At 48.0% G+C, this 18,189-nt stretch overlaps 2 protein-coding genes across 2 annotated transcripts in view; both read right to left on the bottom strand.

Moving 5' to 3' along the window:
- Window positions 1-18,189, bottom strand: part of PPP2CB (protein phosphatase 2 catalytic subunit beta) — a 28,367-nt gene that overhangs the window by 8,670 nt on the left and 1,508 nt on the right. The window contains exon 2 of the mRNA XM_017738970.1: window positions 331-335. Coding sequence (XP_017594459.1) covers window positions 331-335 — 5 coding nt within the window. The remainder of the gene's footprint in view (window positions 1-330; window positions 336-18,189) is intronic.
- The window catches only part of PURG (purine rich element binding protein G), a 21,874-nt gene continuing 7,039 nt past the window's right edge, over window positions 3,355-18,189 (bottom strand). Inside the window, exon 2 of the mRNA XM_017738969.1 lies at window positions 3,355-18,153. The gene's annotated coding sequence lies outside the window, so the exon portion shown is untranslated. The remainder of the gene's footprint in view (window positions 18,154-18,189) is intronic.

The raw sequence follows: 18,189 nt of genomic DNA, 5'->3' as shown, positions 1-18,189 counted from the left end.
CGCCTGACACAGCCTGTGCTTTTTTCTCCAAGGAAAAATAAATAAAATGCTCTTTTCTCGGTAAGGAAAAAGGATAAAGTCACAGGCTTTTGCAGCCGCTCGGGGTGTCGAGTCCCAAGCGTTGGCAGCAGGGCCCGGGAATGAAGCAATCCCTGTCCGCCTTTCAGTAAATGTGCGTTTTTAATTCCTTTCACCATATTCCTGTGAAATATTGTGGAGCAATGCTCAGAACTGGAGCACGTATACCATGATGTACCAAATACGACACACGGTTAGTGAATATAAGCAGTAAAAATTAATATACTTCATTGCAATCTGGCACTCTATTCATCTCGCTCTCAGCTAAATTGTGGCAGAGCTGCACAAATTTCTACCCACTGCTCGTTATTTATCTCCCGCAATTTCGGACTTGCTCTACTGTCTCCTCTGTACCAAAACGGAGTAATAATATCGTGATAATGATGCAATAACTGAGGCTATGACACTGCTACAGTCTGAAGTGCTGCGTACATTCCAGTTCTGAGTGCCCAGCCCAGGCAGCAAGGACTGGGATTTTAGGAGACGACTGAGGGAAAACTTTCCTAGGATTTTTAGCAGGATAAGATAGATCAAGTCCATGTGGTATGTTTTTTCATGTCAGATGAGAAGGCTGAGGTTTGCTGAGGAGCTACTCAGGCTGTTCCACCAGGAACACTGACACCGGTCACAGTTCCCTTAATCTCTGCTGGGTAAAGCAGATGGACTTGTGGACTTCACCCTGAAGTGAGGGAAAAAACTAAAGGATTCAAAACATCACATCCCTAAAGTGAATTTTCCAACTAAAAATACAGCTAGCAAAGTAAAAGAGAGCAATTTATATAAAATGTAACTTTGTAGCTACTGTTGTAGATGACAATCGCTCAGCATTCCTGTTCCCAAGAAAGATAGCTGCCAGGAACTGTTCCCACTCCTCTGGCCATTTTATTTGCTGATTTGTTTTCCAGAAGATTATTTTTAACCATGTTGCCCATGTTTGTGACACTGCAGCAAAGAACAGCCATGGGAAAAGGCAAACCCTGCCTCATGGCAGTGGACCATAAATCTTCCCACCCCGGAGCTTCCCAAGGACAGCATGCACTCCGTGCCTTCAGAAGCGTAAGGGAGAGCAGCATCCCCCATAAAAATCATCCCTGGCTTGTCAAAAATGACCCAAAAAAGGGCATCCCGAGCCTCAGGAGGTCAGCCTTAAAACAAATGCTGAGCAGCTTTTATTCGTCTTTCAATTTCTTGAGGTTTCTTCGTAATCTAATTCAAGGAAACAAAGTACGGACATGTGGACACGCACGCTTTGGTGGTAAGTTTCTATTTACTGACTCCTTGCCACCATTAAAATGTTTAATAGGAAAACCTTCAATGGAAAGCTCGAGCTGAGATATTTCTCTTGGATCCTTGTCAGAAATAAAGAGGTTTCTGAGGTATCGATCCGATGGCAGGTCCTCGCTGAGGACCAGCAAAAGCTCACACCTACAGCTGTGCAGCCTGAGCCAGGCCCAGCCTCAGAGCAACACGACGTGGTTTATTTGAAAGAGGGAGCTCTTGGGATGAGCTCTGGATTTTCCTGCAAAGGAGTGGCAGCGACAGAGCCTGCGGAATCTCCCGGCAGCAGTGGGGGACATTCATCAGGCTCCCTGGCACGGAAAACTGACAAGCCTCACTGAGAGGGAATTAATGAAGGCAGGATTTTCCACCACCTTCTCTAAAATCTCATCATTTCTGTGCTAGGACCTTCTAAAAAGGCAATGCTGCTGAAGTGGCATAAAAGGCCACTTTATTAAAAAATACATTAATGTTGGCTGTGTAACATTAAACACACCCCCCCCCCCGAGTTTCGGGATATCTTGCTTTCTTATTTTTGTGATTTTTCAACTGAAACTTGGCTTTTTAGGGTGTGATACAAAACACAAGAGAAAAAGCAGAGAAAAATTACTCACGGCCACCACTGCCTATGGAAGGTATTATCCACTGCTTCCCAAAGAATGCTGGATTCCTAACGGTACACCTGTGTTTTAGAGAGGGGAAAAAACCACCCCCACAGTGAATAAATAAAATAAATCAGTGAAGTTCTTCCTTCTGCCAGCAGCTGAGGGTGCACAAACCCAGCGGGAGCTGCTCCAAGGGCACCTGACCCCCCGTGAGGGTGCAAGGGAGCACCGGACTGCTCAGGGCCACGAGGACACTGATCCCTAAAACACATTTTGGGGTGCTGACACAGCATTTTTGAAGCAGATGGGAGGCAGACATACCTGGCAGCACCCTCCGTGAAGCCTGGATTCTTTTTCCCAGTGTCTCCCCACAGGATTCATCTCCCTCCTTCCTGGTTGTGGCATCTATCGCCATAGGCAGCACTGCTCATACTGTGAGGAGCAGCAGGAAACATTACAAAACCTTGACAAACTGGGAAAAAAAAGCCAGAGAGAGGTCAAGAGGGGAGGAAAGAGGCAAAGAGAGGGGGAACGCTGCCAGGAGAAGGGGGATGAATCTCTGAAAATGGACTCTATTGCCGTAACATATGCACAGGGATGGACTCTGAAAGAAAGGAGAGCGACCAAACCCTCACAAGGATTCTCCTGAAATGTTCCTCTCAGACACACATGCATCTTTTAGGGAATATAAAATGCCCTCCTGCAGCAGCCTGCAACAATTTTGATCCCCAAATAGCTGTTTTGGGGAGGGGGACGAACCTCAAAACCTGCGAGCCTTGCACCAGGTTTTGTTAGCAAACGCAGGCGAATCTGGAATATTTGCTTATTCCTTTCATTGAACCTCCTGGCTGATTTGATTACTTCCCTGGAAACGCATGTGCAAATCAGTTTTCCAGCCTTTTGAGGGCACTGCCTTCCGCCGCGATGTCTCCAGTGACTGATGCCAATGTCTTGCTAATGCAATGTGCAGGAAGAGCCGGCGTTGGATGCCGACGCCGATGCCCAGAGCTCTCGGCCGCTCGCAGCCATAAATCCCTCCGTTCCCAAATGCAAAACACTGCTGTCAGAAATGCCTCACCCTGAAAAAATGTGTTAGCAACAATTCAATCTCTCAAATTAAGCAGGCTGAGACACGGCCATTCCTCTGCCATGCACTTACCCGGATAGAAGGATCCGATGATGGAAGACTGGGGGAGAAAAGGGCATCATCAAATTGAAAAGCCCCAGGGAGATGAATGGGAGATAACGGATGGAAAAACATTTAGAGCCTGAAATGATTCCCCCCTCCTGGAAAAACCTCCTTCTCGCCTCCCTGGGAAGCGCTCAAAGGAGACCTGTGGTGCAGGCACCTTCAAGCAGGGATAAATCTGATGGTAAGAATCCGAGCAGACAGTTAAGACTACACAAGTAAGCAAATTTATTTGAAGACAGAACAAATGTCGTGGCAAACAACAATATGCAAATTCAGTTGAGAACAGGGGTAAATATCAGACTTTGTTTTCAAATCGATATAAAATATAGTCAGATTTCATTTTGTCCAAAAAGCAGCTCGCATCGGGATGGGGGGTTGGAGGGGATGGCCCTGTTCATGCCATCTGAGGTGTGTGTCACCTGGAAAACCTCAGGCTCAGGAGGTGGCTCCTCTGCCAGCGGAGATGAGCGATGCTGGGAGGAGATGGAGGCGCCTTTGGGACTCTAGATTTCTACCTCGATTCTCCTTAAAAGCCAATTTTTGCCACTAAGCAAGGGGTGGGTTCATCCCCTCCAAGACCCTCAGTGCCCACCCCCCTATGTTTGGATCATGCAATCACGGGGCTCCTGGTTGCTTTTTAGGGTTGGGCATCTTTGAAAGCACCTGCACCTCCTCTTCCTCAGTGGCTCCTGATGGATCAACCTCCCGTGGCTGAGCTGAAAAGCCAGCAAGGGAGCAGCTCACCTCGGATGCCAGAGGAGTGAACAGGACGAAATCCCCTCCCAGAGTGAAGGTGCTGGCGGGCTGCTTTCCAGAAAAACCATCCCAAAATAAAAGCAGACATAGAAAACATTAGATTGTCAATGAGGCTTTGAAACAAATTCAAGTTTATCCTTAATTTTTCTCGTATGTGTGTGTGTGTGTGTGAGACTTCATACAAACAGACAAGAAAGACGTGGTGAACTTCAAGCTCTGGACAGGCATGTGGTCAGTTAGCGTCCGCAGAAGCACCATGGGATACGGAGGAGTTAGCACCAGAGAGTTTGGAGGACCTAACTGAGCACATGCGTCCTTTGGGAAACGTGGGGATGCCGTGGGAATGGGCAGTGGGGAGACATGGAACAGTCCATTAGAAACAATACAAGGCAATTCATGAGTTTTCATACAGTACAATACAGTCACTGATCAATTAACCCTTTCAGTACAGTACATGACAAGTAACACTTTGCACCCTGTTAGCACTAGGAAAGGAGGGCTTGGGCTGGAGAGGGGTGGCTGGTGGGCTATCCCTTCCTGCCACTGGATTTTAGGGACTGTGGATTGCTTCAGCTGTTTTCCCACCCCAGCTCAGACAGCCCGACCCCAGCCTGGCTCCTGGGGGGATGCACTGGTGGAGAGCAATGCCACCAGTCCATCCACCCACAGCGAGGGCTGCACCCAAATCACAGAATCCTAGAATCCCAGAATGGAAGGGACCTTACAGATCATCTAATTCCCCCCTCCCTGCCATGGGCAGGGACACCTTTCACCAGACCAAGTTGCAAAATCGTCCTGGTTTGGCCATGGGGATGGGAGAGCCACCCTGCTCTGCCCTGTGCCAGCCACCGAACCGATGAGAAAACATCCAATTTAAGTTCCACCTGGCCGATTCTGGTGCTGAAACAGGGAGAAAAGGGTTCAGAGGCTGCGTTCAGACGGCCTCGAGCCAAACCTGCTTCTTCCCTCAGGCGTAGTGAGAACAGGGTCCATTGGAAAAGTGCTAAATTACAGTACATTGGCATTTCCATATGTCAACTATTGAACAGCAAAACAGATTGTTTGAAAACAGAATCAGTATCGTACAGTAAGTTCACACTTAATTCTTCACCGTTTCTACACTTGTAACACATGCATTTTATTTCCATTAGTTTAATGCCAGTAGGACCAACATCCTCCAGAACAATGATCTAACATTAAACAAAACTTCCTAAGGAAAATATTAAGCATCACATAAAGTTTCAGGAAAAACCTGTTAATTAGCATCACAAGGTACTCAGATTTACATTTAGGAGTTTTCATGCCGTGACTTTAAAACACCTTTTGGTTAATATCCTGGGGGGCAGGGGGAAACAAACCCAAAAAAACCCAAACCAACCCCAAAAAAAGAAAAAATTTAAAAAGGAATGTTTCAGGAAATAATGTATTTCTCTATGTGTGTACACACCCAGGGAGACAAGCACGAACACGCGTGCATGGGTGTGTGCACAATTTTGTTTCGATAAACTCAACTCATTTCAAGGGCATTTTCATGGGTCCAAAAAGACTTTCAAGGAAACGAACTCTAAACTGCTGAAGCAAATTAAAAAGTCTCTCTTGGAGGAACAGAAAAGGTTGGTAAAACATCGCCTGTGTGCTGTTACGATGCGCTTTCCATGAGCTATCTGAAAACCCAAACAACTAAAAATCCTTGTTTTCCACCCAGAAGGCCCTTCCAAAGCCAGGGGTACTGTGCTAGGAGTTGCATTCAGGCCTCAAGTGTGATGGCCAGGAGAAAACGCTTAATTCTACCTTCCCAAAGGATGAGATGCCATCTCCAAGGGGCAAAAAACTACACCTGAGGGGGAAAATAAGACCAAAAGACCTGTTCCACATTCCCCTTTCTCCCAAGCTTAATTTCCATGGACTCAGTGAGACTGGTGGGCTCGCTGGGGGGGAGATTTTCCAAATGGTTTGCCCTTATCCTGGTGACAGTGAGCAGGATGTGGGCTCTGAGTCACCGAGCTACTTTCTGAAGAGGCTGTTTCCTCAGCCATTATAATTTTGGGGGCTCAGATAGAGCAGCAGCATCGCCCGGTGCTATTTCTTTAAAGCTAAACTTGCAGGATAACTTGGGGGGGGGGGAGGAAGAGAAGAAACCAAACCAACCCAAAATGTGGATTCTATTTATATTTTAACATCCGGTGATAGAGGGTGTAAAAGCATAATACTTGGGGTTACTCAAGATTTGGGGGTTTTAACCATCTTCAGTACCCACTGAATATTCAAGCCCCTGAAGGTCTGTTGAAGAAGGAAGCCAAGAAAACCAGCGACTAAAACTGGAGTTGTTTAGGAAAACTCCTCCATCTGCTGCAACAAGGAAACCCAGTACACCCATTTCTTTTTGTTGCTGAAGGTTATTTCCATGATGGCCCCTTGGTAGCAGTGAAGGAGAAGACCTAATTCCCTTCTCTGCATTCACACTGATCACGCCGTACTGGCAGGGTTTATCCATCAAGCGTGACTGGGGAGAAACTCCCATCACGGAGGATTGCCAGAGAAAGATTTGGATTGACTATGGGCTCATCCAGGATGATGAGCAGCAGTCCCAAGTGCGGATACCCCGGCGTGAAGGAAACACGGGGCTCTCACGCCCACCATGATTTATTTGCTGCTGTGGAAAACCCACAAGGGCTTTTAAAGAAGCACAACACCACCATCTGGTTGAGAGTGGGTGGTTTGGGACATCAAAACCCAGATTATTAAGCATCCCAGGGATCACCATCCCATTTCGAATCCTAGAGATTTCTGACTATGTTTCCTACTAACTCTACCCTGCTGCTTTCTTGCTGGCGAGGGTGCTCTGATCCCTGGCCTTCCATACGGAAATACCACAGGAATTTAACAGGAATAGCAAGCACATCTGAACTGCCTCTGAGCACGAGAGCTGATCAACTCCTGACAATGCTTTTGAAATTCAGCAGCAAACCCCAGGGTTATTATGCTCCATCTTCTAAATCGTCTGTAAATCTTTATTTACTTAAAAATACCTTTTGCAGTTGAAGCCCACGACCAATCCCAACAGCACTTCCAGTGCAGGCACAATGATGGCTTTTATTGCAGTGGCTTGAGCGCAGCCTTTATTGGTACCAGGATCTCAGACTGGTTTGAACTGGGCTGTCCCATGGACTCACTGGGGTCTCGCACCAGACACAAGAGTGTCTGCCCTACGCCTCTCACTGCACTCAGTTCCAGGTGTCGAGGAGATGATCTTGCACCATCCCGACCCCTTCTGAGACTTCTCCTGTATCTTTGGTGTTTTTAAAAGCCATGTGCTCGGGTCTCCGGGCGACCTCGAAGTTTACAACAACCACGTCTGCCTGGATGTCAGTGATTTGGGTGTTGGTTCTGCCGTGTAAAATAAGCTTGGATGGGTTAAATTCCCTACTATCAAGTCGCTAATGGATATGTAATGGAAATCAGGCACCAGACAGTGGTCCAACACACCTCAAAATTTTCTTCTGACGGCCCCTACATAATTCACACTGCGCCTAGGAGGGTAAATAGATGGGGAAAAGAAGAGAGTTCAAAACTCAGTGCTAACAGTACATACAAAAGTGCAGTGCTCAGTTTAGTCCGAAGCAAAGTGACTACTAGTACTTAAAGTGCTAGTCCCAACATCAGTTTGGTTCAGTGTCCAAAACACGGGGGGAACACGGGGAGGGTAGCCCGGGGGGAAATTAGAAACAGACAGCACTGCAACTGCACATGCCACACCAGGAGTGCTTCAAATCACACCACTGCGGAGGGACGCGCAGCGCCACGGCTCAGCTTGTGAACACACACGAGCAAACGACTGACACCTTTCAGGTTACTATAAAGAACAGCTCCATTAACTCCATCACTACGAACCTGTTCGGGAAGCAAGTGGTCACAGCGCACGGAAAACAAAAGACGACCCACTCCAAAACCAAGAGCCTTTTGGAACACTGACAAGTCTTTGCAACTAGGATACTCAAAGTCTAGCGAAAGCAGCCTTGCCCAGTGCCTGCAACAAGCTTGGCCAATGCTTCTCATGCACTTTACAGAGGCAGACTGCCTCCTCTTACACGCTATCTTACAGCTTAGCCTATTTCCCTATTTATTTGTGGTCTGCTTCGTTAATTGTAGCTTTCTGACCATGCATTCAGCTGGCTTGTTTCTCTTAACCACCCTACCAGTCAAAGGACAATGTATGCAAGGACGAGACGACGAAGGCGGTCTGGTAAACACTGATCTTATTAACATTCTCATGAAGAAAAAAGCCCCAGCGAAGGACTTTGGATCAGCACGCTCCTGGAAAGAAGCTGGGAAAGGAGGATTCATCCCAACAGATGACAGGCGCTCCCGTTTCTTTCTGTAAACACACACTTCCCACCAACTGCCCCATCACCCAGCCCTACCTTTACACCTGTGCTAGAAAAGCAATGGCTCCGCTTGCTGGAAACAGAGCGCAGGAAACCCCCCTGCTATGACTGTGCTGGACCCAGTCCTCACCCTAGGCTGGAAGTGTTTCCCTGTAAGCTGGGACATGCTCCAGCAGTGCCCTCCCACCCCCTTACCTCAGGAGCTCAGCACTTGCAAAAATAGGGTGTTTTCTCCCAAAACAAAAGTACCAAATGAGAAAGGGGGAAAGCAGAACCTTCAGTTCTCACTATGTTTCAGCAGGCACCCCAAAAAAAGGTCACGGAACAGCAAAGTGGCTCCCTGGGCCCTGCATGCATTGCCACCAACTCTCCCAAGTGTTGTACAAGGCACCATCTGGCTGTGCAACATCTGGTGTGTCCACAGCGGGTGTAGATCTTTTTTATGTAGAAAGCTCTTTTTAAGTCAAAAGTATTGACTTGCTGGAGCTGACAGGATATGTTGGGGATGTTGCAGGTACAGCTGCAGACATGTTCCTCATCAGAGACCAAGCACTAGGGAGATGGTTTTCCAGAAGCACAGAACACTACTATCCCAGGGGTAAAAACAGAGCTACAAACTCAGGTCACTTATTTCCATTCCTGCCAGAAAGAGCCGGATTTAACACGCAAAAAGCAAGGTCGTGCACACAGGGGATATGGATGTAGATGATCCATCTTTGCAGGCATACAGCTGGGAAGAAAGGAGCCTGGAAAAGATGTGGGAGCTGGAGAAGTGCAGTGTGAGATTGGCAGTGCCCCGCAGTGAGGAGGGCAACGAGGTGCACAGTGGGGAAACGTGACCATCTAGTCCACCATCCAGACAGGAAACTTCTGGAATGATATATCCAGCCTTGCTGCCAAAGCAGCAAGGTCTGGGGAATGTACACAAGCACGTGGATGTGGCCACGATCCTGCCACCCAGCAGCAAGGAACAAGTCCATCGTGGGGGGAAAGTGTGCCAGTTTGCACACCACCGCTTTCCCTAAGTGACGTTGGAGGCTTGTGGGATTAAAAGCAATCGTTGAGCAATAGATAGGGCAAAGAAGCATCTTCCAGGACTGTATTCAAGCCTGACCTTCCAAGACTGGCACATCTCACCACGTGCCATATGCAGGCACTGGGATCCCATTAGGTTTAAGTAGCATTGACCTCAATGTTGAGACCAAATCCAAACATTGTAGGCATGGACAGTTACCAGCCTGAAAACTCCCGTGCCAAAAAGACTCCTTTTCCACGTCTTTTTATAACATGTTCTTTCCTGTCTTCCGATTGAAAGGATTTTTGGCAGATGATTTGGAAGCGGATAATAAATCTAATGCTAGGACACCATGTCCAATTGCACAGTAATTTCCTGCACGGCTCTCACAAGGAAGTTTACACGTCGTGCTGCATTTTTGCTGCTTTAGTTTGTCCTATGGATACACCATCGCCCATGTGTGACACTCCTTACAATTCTGCCTCCACCTGGACTGGCAACTCTGTTAAATTTTTAAAAAGAAAAGCTGTTACAAGTTTTTTAGGAGAAAAAGCTGTCTGCTTGCCCGTGACCCCACCTCTAACCCGAGCTCTGGAATTTAAAGGCATTTATAAAATCCTGGTACGGCCTGCTGTGCTAGATTTTCACCTAAATACCCTCGGCAACTTTTCCAGCCTCCAAAAAAAACCTGATTTTAAAGTTTATTAGGAGCAATGATTTCTTTCTGGAGGCGGAGGCTTTTGCTGCGTCGGAGCCTGCAGATATCCGTGCACTGGTTTTCAGTGGCGAATCAAGTGACTCCCAGACACAGCCTATTTCCAAGGAAAACGCCATCCCAGACTGCTCGGTACCAGAGGCACTACAGTGCAAACTGGAGATGCGGGGCCATTTTTAATTCTATGCTAATTATTGCAATAAAAACCAGATCCTGCAGCGCAAGACCCATTCTGGGAAGAAATAATCATCCATCTTTCGTAGCTGTAGCCGTGCTGCTCGAGAAGAAGCTTATTTACAAAATGGCAATCTCCAGAAAAAAGCTGTTATCGTTGCCTGACAAAGCCATATATTCTGGTACCTTCTGGGGGGCTCTGTCTGGGAAATTCCTCTTTGAAACCAAACACTATAAACCTCAAATATGGAAAAACCCCATCCTGTTCAACCAAAAACAGCTGTAGGGCTAATGCAACCCACCGTGATACAGAAATGATGCTTGGAGATCCCTGCTTTGAAATCCCTGCTTTCGGTTTAGAGCAGGAAAATCATATTACCTCTAAATTATTTATATGTGAAAAGATGCTTTTAATAAAAGCATCAATGGTGTGTAAACAAAAATGAAATTCCTAAAGCAGACTTTCCACATTTTGTATGGTTACTTAAACGTGGATGAGAAACATCCTTTTTCCCCCCTGGACAAAAACATCCATCGTGCAGGATGGCATGAAAATGCCCTTTTTTAGTATGCAGGAAACACAAAAAGCCAAATAAAGCCATGGACCTGCAGAGTGGTTGTGAAAGGGATGAAGAAAACCCAACCAAGCAGCAGGATTGCAATCTGTTCCCGCTCCCCCCACGTAGCGCCGCGGTCCCTGAAGAGGCTCTCACACCAGATTGCACTGCCAGACAATCTTATGGAGACAGGAACCTGCACTTGGGTCTCAGCCAAGCAAGACCCCCAGCGCCTCTTTCCTGGACTGTCAAGACGCAATCTTCCTCCAAGAGCTGCTTGTACCCTGGGATGCCACCGTCCATGGAAAGGGCTCTGCTCCACCTTCTCCGTCTCTCCTCACCGGGTATCCATGAGGCCTACATCCAGCATTCCCAGGCACATTCCTGGGGAGCAGCAGAACAGCTCCGATACATTGCCCCGCTGTAATGATGGAGCCTGAAGACAGGAACATTGGACCACAGGGACAGCATGTTGAAAGCAAAACATTTTATTACCATCGGTTAAGCTTCATAATGCACGCTTATGAGTAAGAGAGAGGTTATATGGAGATCACTTTGCTCCCTACCAACTGCAGCTTCTGGGATTAAATGCAGCAGCTGTTGAGCGGAGCAGAACGGGACCAGTGGAAAGAAAAGGAGAATAAAATACATTTGAAACGGCGGGGGGTAGCTTGGCAGAAAAACAGGCCCCTGACTTGAAATTCAACGAGAAAGGCTTTTTTTTTTTACTGCTGTACTAAAAGCCACGGAGTCCTGGACAACAGCTGGTGACCAAGCACTGCTCTGGAAACGCACCCCTCTAACTCAATACCCACCTCAGCAACCACCACCTGGTACGGGCGCCGCAGCTCCGACACAACACGGGAATGTTGGAGGGGAACGCTTTTCCTTGGGGCCACGACACCTCTACACTTAATGGATCAAGCCCAGGATGCTGCAAAAACAGGAGCTCCTGACTAATCACACCCCCACAGGAGTCTGTGGGAAATTCTGGTGGCCATGGAGGCAGAAGGGTGGATGACAACGGCGATCTATCCCAAATTCTGGATGCTTGGCTAGCTCAGCGAGAGCGCCCTGCAAGGCTCGCCTGGGGTTGACTCAGACGTGCAATTTTTGGTTTGTTTTCTGTCCGTTTCCATGCAATGTTTTTGACAGTAAATGCCAGCCTGAGATGGTTTCTAAAGAACGCAAGTTTCTTCCAGCAGAAATTGCCCCTTCAATCTAAGATCAAAAATCCAGTTATCTTTCCTAGAGTTCAGAGGCCACAAAAAAGCTATTTTGGACCATCGGCTGAAGAGTCACTAAGACACTTTACCAGCACCAGCTTTTTTAGCTCAAATCAGTTTACCTTCCAGCCAATCTTCCACAAGCAGCTTCAAATTGTATCAAACCCTATCCCGAGGAACACTCTGCTTTCCCCTTTCCTGATATTACCACTCTCATTTCACAATAGTTTCTGCATTCAAACAGAATTCAAAGGAGAAAATGCCTCCACTAGTGAAAGAGAACTCCAGTTATTGCTAGCACAAAGCTACCAATTTTTCTTCTAGCAAACAAACTGCTTGGCTAGAAAGGTGGGAAGCTCTTGGAAGACTGAGAGCCTGGAGGAGGCTGGTTTTTAGGCTGAGGCAAGTGAAAAATCCCCATACTGTGGCCTCTTGCTTGTTTTGTTTTGCACAGCATCTTCAGCCTCGCTGAGAGGAAGAGGCCGGTGTGGGTTTTTAACAACACGAGAGAGCACCTCAAGGGCTATTGCAACAGCTCAAGGGCTGCAGTGGGGAGGAGGAGGGTGAAATTCCCTCGGTGGAGAGCCTGAGGAGGGAGGTTTAGGGAGGTTATCCCAGCTTTAGAAGGTGTCTCCTAAGAGCGGGAAAAAGGTGTGAAAAGCAACAGGTTAAACTGCAGCTTGATGCTGCAGGCAGGAGTTAAGTGGGCACCACCTCTGCCTCGTGCTCTGGATTGGGGGTTTTCTTGGAGTTTCACACGTATCAGCACAAAACACACACTGCCAAACAGACAGTTTTAAGCTGTTTTTAAAAGGAAAAGTCTCTGTAATATGCCTTCACCAAGGTAACCCACAGTAAAAAGCTGGCAGCATCCATGAAAACGTTCATCAGGCGACTACAGCACCTCCCTCTTCTTTTTATACTTCTTTTCTTAAAGTAAGACAGCTAGAAGGAACTTATCAGTGGTTAGCTCGAAGGGTTACCCCTGGCAGCACTGAGGGATGACTGTGCTGACATCAGCAATAAATGCTGCTAAGGAGAGGGGCCTGGCATGCAGCAGGATTACGTGCACACTGCATGCCAGCATATGCTGATCCCAGGACAGACATGTCTGTAGGCTCTCCAAAGTGGATGCACCAGGCAAGAGGCGAAAGTCCCACGAGGCGGAAAAGGAAGGATGAAAGAGTTGGGCTCCTGTGATACCCAGGATAAAGCTGTTGACACCTTCCCTTTGAGTTATAATGGGATACACAATACCTGTGGGTGGCGGTCCCTTGCCTAGCTCAGGTCTCTGCTGCCACTTTGACCCAGGTCCTACGGGCAGGCTCTGGTGGTCCCTGGTCCTGGTGCCTCCCACTGAAGCAACCGGAGTCCGTACAGGACTGTCAGAGAGTAGACAGGAGCTTGGCAGAGGCACAGCTCTTATCTCCACATCTTCATACTCACTTTGCTGTGGGCATGTTCATCCCACGTGCCTGAATTTACTAACCCACATCAAACCCCTGGGTCGATTCCTAAACTGATTTGGAAGCACTTGCTGTTACACATGCAGAGAAAAGTGACTCTAATTACTCTGCACCCCATTTAAATGTCCTAGGGAGAATGAAATCCTGGCACCGTGCAAAGAAACCAAATTGAGGTTACACGTAACAAAGGATCCAGGCATGCCGTTGAGCTGTGGTGGGGAGGAAGAGCCTGAGCTCGGAGCAGCACTTGCAGCAGATGCAGCAAAGCTCATCCCTGGGGAAGCTGTCAGACATTGCCTACAAGCGAGATGGTGCGCGCCGGCTGCTCGGAGGAAGCAGCGAGTCTGCCGTCAGCACAGGATCAAATGTGCCCCAGGTAACTGGTTCATGCAACCCTAATCGACATGGGAGCCATCCCTGAGGGAATGACTGCATGGTTAAATAACTCTCACTTTGCTGCAGCTTCACCCCAAGAATCTGCCCCAGCCTAGAGGTAACATCTGCCAGAATCCCACCACCCATGCAACGGCTGCAGAAGCATGTGAGAGCTGCAGAACAGGATCCCTGGAATGGTTAAGGCCAAAACACACCAAAACAGAGCAAAACGACTTTCTGGGCAAAATATAACCAGCTCCACATCTTTTTTCCTACCCTGGCCGCAGCAGTTAGCAAACGCACAGGGACAGAGGGAACCAAGGCACATTTGGGCTTTGCACAACATTTCCAGAGGGATTCATAACAAAAGCTTAAGAAAAAGGTGCTGAACTTCTAAGAAGAAAAGAGATTTGGGGCCCTCAAGCCAGGTCATGCACAAGACATGAACTTGGTGATCCAACGGGGAAAAGGAACAACATAAGCAGGACCAGGCCCTGCGGGCAAAGTGAGAGGAGAATGTCCCTATGCACTGAGCTATATGAACACCTACAGGGGTTGCTGCCTGTGCTGCTCTAGTGACCTTGATGTTCTGCAAACAGATGGAGCAAGAAATAAAATGCCAGCCTTAAAGGATACGCTCTGAGGTAAGAGGCACAGAAGTTAGGTTCACCTTATGAAACACGGTGCCTAGTCTCAGCTTATAGGTAAACATTTCAGCCAAAAAACTCTAATTTTACCAGGATGGGGGGGATTATTAAAAATGCTGAAATTAAAACACCTCATCACTTACTACAGGGATGTGCACATTAACTGAGTTGTTGAATCTAGGATAAATCCTACTGCCAAGAACTAGATCAAACCCTTGCCCTCTGTCCTTGGCTGTCAGCAGCCTCTGCTCATCTGTGCTGTGACATCTACCTGGGAAAAACTCTTTTAAAAGTGCCACCAGCACAATGCTCCACTCTTCAAACACTTTGCCATGTTTATTGGAGTCTCAGGAGAGAGACCGTCCTTGGAGGCAGATCAGTTCCCTCACAAATTCCTGTTCTAGGCAGCCCTATAGAGATCTCAGGAGTGCTCAAACATCTAGAAGGAAAGAAAAAGCAGCTATCGTGAAGACAACCCAAACAGAAACTTCTGTTGACTGCACACTGAGGCGCATTTACTCCAGAGCACTGCTCCGTCACTTCTCTCCCAAAACCGAAGGTCTCTGGCCTTAGATTCCCCCTGCCAGCTTCCTGGAGGAGAGAAAGACTCTGCTTTTACATCAGGTACTTCCCAACCAGGCAGCAGCACAGCAACCTCCTCCATGCCCACAGTAAAAATGACAATTTGCAAAACAGCAAGAGGTCCAGGGGGAACTTCCAGAGACAAAACAGCTCCTGTTCAACACCAGTTGCCAAGGGAAGCGGTGGGAGCAATGCCAGCGCCAGGCTCAGCTCCCTGTGAGCCCTGAGGTTTGCTCTTGTGCTGCAAAGCCGTCGGGGTCCGCTGCTGCCAGCACACGACGTGCTCCCGCTCACCCTTTAACATGGAACAGCAGGGATAATTAATTTACGTTAAAAATACCAGGGCTGCATTGGCACATCCAGCCTTTTCCCTAGGAAGAGGAGGGAGGAAATAGCTGCCTGACACATGTTGGTCATATGCCTACATGCCCTTCTGGAAGGTGCTGGGATGAATATGCATGTCGAGTAGTGACAGTGTGGGACAGGAGGAGCTTCTCCCTGGTTAGACCTACACAAAACTCTCAGATCTCCTCGCACTAAAAATGTTACTGAGGGAAAATTCATGCCAATATTTCTGTGACTCTTCATATGATGAGTACACACAATCCTGGGAGATTTAGGAACATAAGGGAAAGCCTGTATTTCCAAACATGCTGGCACAGGGAGCTTATATTGTCACTTGATGCTTTCCTTACATTTGTGTTTGAACAGACTCATCAGAAAGCAACAAGAACACAACCAGGGCTAAAAATTACCCTTGGTGGAAGATTTTGTATTTCCTTTGGAAAGGATGCAGAAGAGACATGACAACAGCCTTTAGTTATGTGTAAGAGCTGCAGCAGGGGAGAAACCAAATTGTTTTTACAACTCCTCTGGAGAGCATGGCCTGTAAGGCAAAAAGCTATAGAATTAGATGGAAGCTAGGGACACGTGGACTGGACAGCAGGAGAAGTATCAGAGAGGAAGCAGGGCAAAATAGCTTAGGGAGGGAAGCTGGGCATATATCCAGCATGGGAGATTTGAAAGAGCAGATTTTTTCCAGGTTGTTCAACTTGGGAAAAATATGGATGCTTTTTGCTCTGTACCTGGCCCTGAAACACACCATTAGAGGCACCTTTGCACTTGCAAATTCAAGTTTAGAGTCAGGTAGGTTCCAAACCTTCCAAACACTACATTTCATCCCAAATTTCTCCCCGTCTCACTTTCGGATATCATCGGTATTGATCAGTATCAGATCATCACAAGAACTCTCGCAACCCTTTGAGGTAGGGAGGTGTCATCCACCCCCTTTTAGCAGTGGAGAACACAGGCACAGGCAGGATAAAGCCAAAGTGATCCCATCTCCATTATCAGGAAGCCCAGCTTCCACACACTGACAGCTTTCCCAGAGTCCAGGCAATTACTCCAGCACTTCACTGGTTCAAAGCACAGCTTTCGACAGCTGTTGACACCGACCCCTGCTGCACCTCAGACCTCAGAGTGCCCGGCCCAGGAAAGCAAAGGTGGTACAAGTGGTGATCATCCGCAGAGTCTTGTTAGAAAATACACAAACCCCTTTGCAAAGACAGGCACGAGATTTCTTCTTGAAAGCCACTTTCTTTCCCCTCTGGTCCCCTCCAGCCTTCACCGACAGCTTTCCTTTGCAATGGAAAAGAGCAGCTGCCCCATCGATCACACACAACACTCCGTCACTCATTCCTGGAGCAGGAGGCAGCCAATGCAGCGTGCGGAGCAAGGCTCTGGTGAAAAGCACACGCGAGCATCCATAAATTGGGATGGCATCAGCAAACCTTACAGGCCACCAACACTTGTGTGCTCCCCTAACCTTCTGCAGGTATTCCAGGGCAAGCCTCCCAGCTCAGCAAGAGCCAAGCCACGTGAGTCTCAAAGAGTGAGCTGTAAAAGCAGTTAACTCCACCCATTGGACACGCTTGGCCCCGGTGGGTTTGTTGGCAAGATTAGACACTTGCAGAGCGTGTTACTGTTCCCAAAGAGGAAGGAGAACCAGCCCAGAAGAACCACCCTGGTCCCCGAGTGGAGCATTAGGATCTGTGTCTCCTTCCCCAGCTCCGTGGGACTCCAGCGCTGAAGGTGCCGCCTATTCCTCCTACTACGGATAAAACCATCATCATGCTCTATGACTCCCTGGAGCACGCATCTTGTCCTCGCTTCCCTCCGCCCCCTCCTGCCTTTTCGTTCCTCTTCCTCGGTGGGAAGCACTTATCTCTGCTCTTACTCCCCCTCTCCCTCTGCATTGTGCCAACAACATGTGCTCCCAACAAGGACCAGATGGGAATACTTGTAAGAGCCTGGGGTTAACCCGTGTCTTTTATCCCACATACTCTGTGCTGTTTTGAAATGCAGATTCTATTGCGCGCAATTTCTAGCGTAAAGATTTAAGGTTAGTAGTAGAGTATGTTGATATTGCTTGTGAAACCCATCTTGCTCCTACTGCACACTGAACACCTCCGATATGGGAAACAGGAAAGACGACGGATAGCGTTTTAATATGTCAAAGAGAAGGACCTATTGGAAACAGGGGGGAAACGAGTATTTGTAATATGACCGTGCATATATATCTCTAATATTCCTCTCTCCCTTGCCTCTGCGTTCATTTGTGCCCACACATGAATTCACAGATGTTGTGCCAGCGCGGTGCCGAGTGGGGCTGGGCACGGAGCCTCGGCTTTCACCGGCTGCCAGCAGCTGCCACCGAGGGCCATCTTTACCTCCAATTAATCTCTGCGTGGCAAATGATCACGACGAAGAACAGACGCAAACTCCTGTCTGCAGGATGGATTTCCCCCACTGCGGTCAAGAAATCCACCCAACTGTCTGCGGGTCCAACCTACAACTCCAAGGCAGGAGCCGTTATCCCGCCTTGTTTAATACTGGTATGTTGGATGGGTCTGAAACCCCTGAAAGACAGAATGTGCCTTTTTAAGTTTCTACTCTGCGCAGAGCTAGCCATTTCCACGTGCCACTCCAAGTGTTTCAACGCACCCTAGCAATTAAGAAGATGAATTAGCAAGTCGCTAATGACGGTTTTATTGGGGGGGGCAGCCAGGCCCCTCGAGGCTAGGCCAGTAGGAACACAACCACCTTCACCACACATGAGAAGCCCGCAGGCACCTGCAC

Source organism: Corvus brachyrhynchos, unplaced genomic scaffold (genome assembly GCF_000691975.1).
Source record: "Corvus brachyrhynchos isolate BGI_N302 unplaced genomic scaffold, ASM69197v1 scaffold597, whole genome shotgun sequence".
In the NCBI taxonomy this organism is placed as follows: domain Eukaryota; kingdom Metazoa; phylum Chordata; class Aves; order Passeriformes; family Corvidae; genus Corvus; species Corvus brachyrhynchos.
The sequence above is the reverse complement of the archived record's forward strand: the minus strand, read 5'-3'. Positions and strand labels throughout refer to the sequence as shown.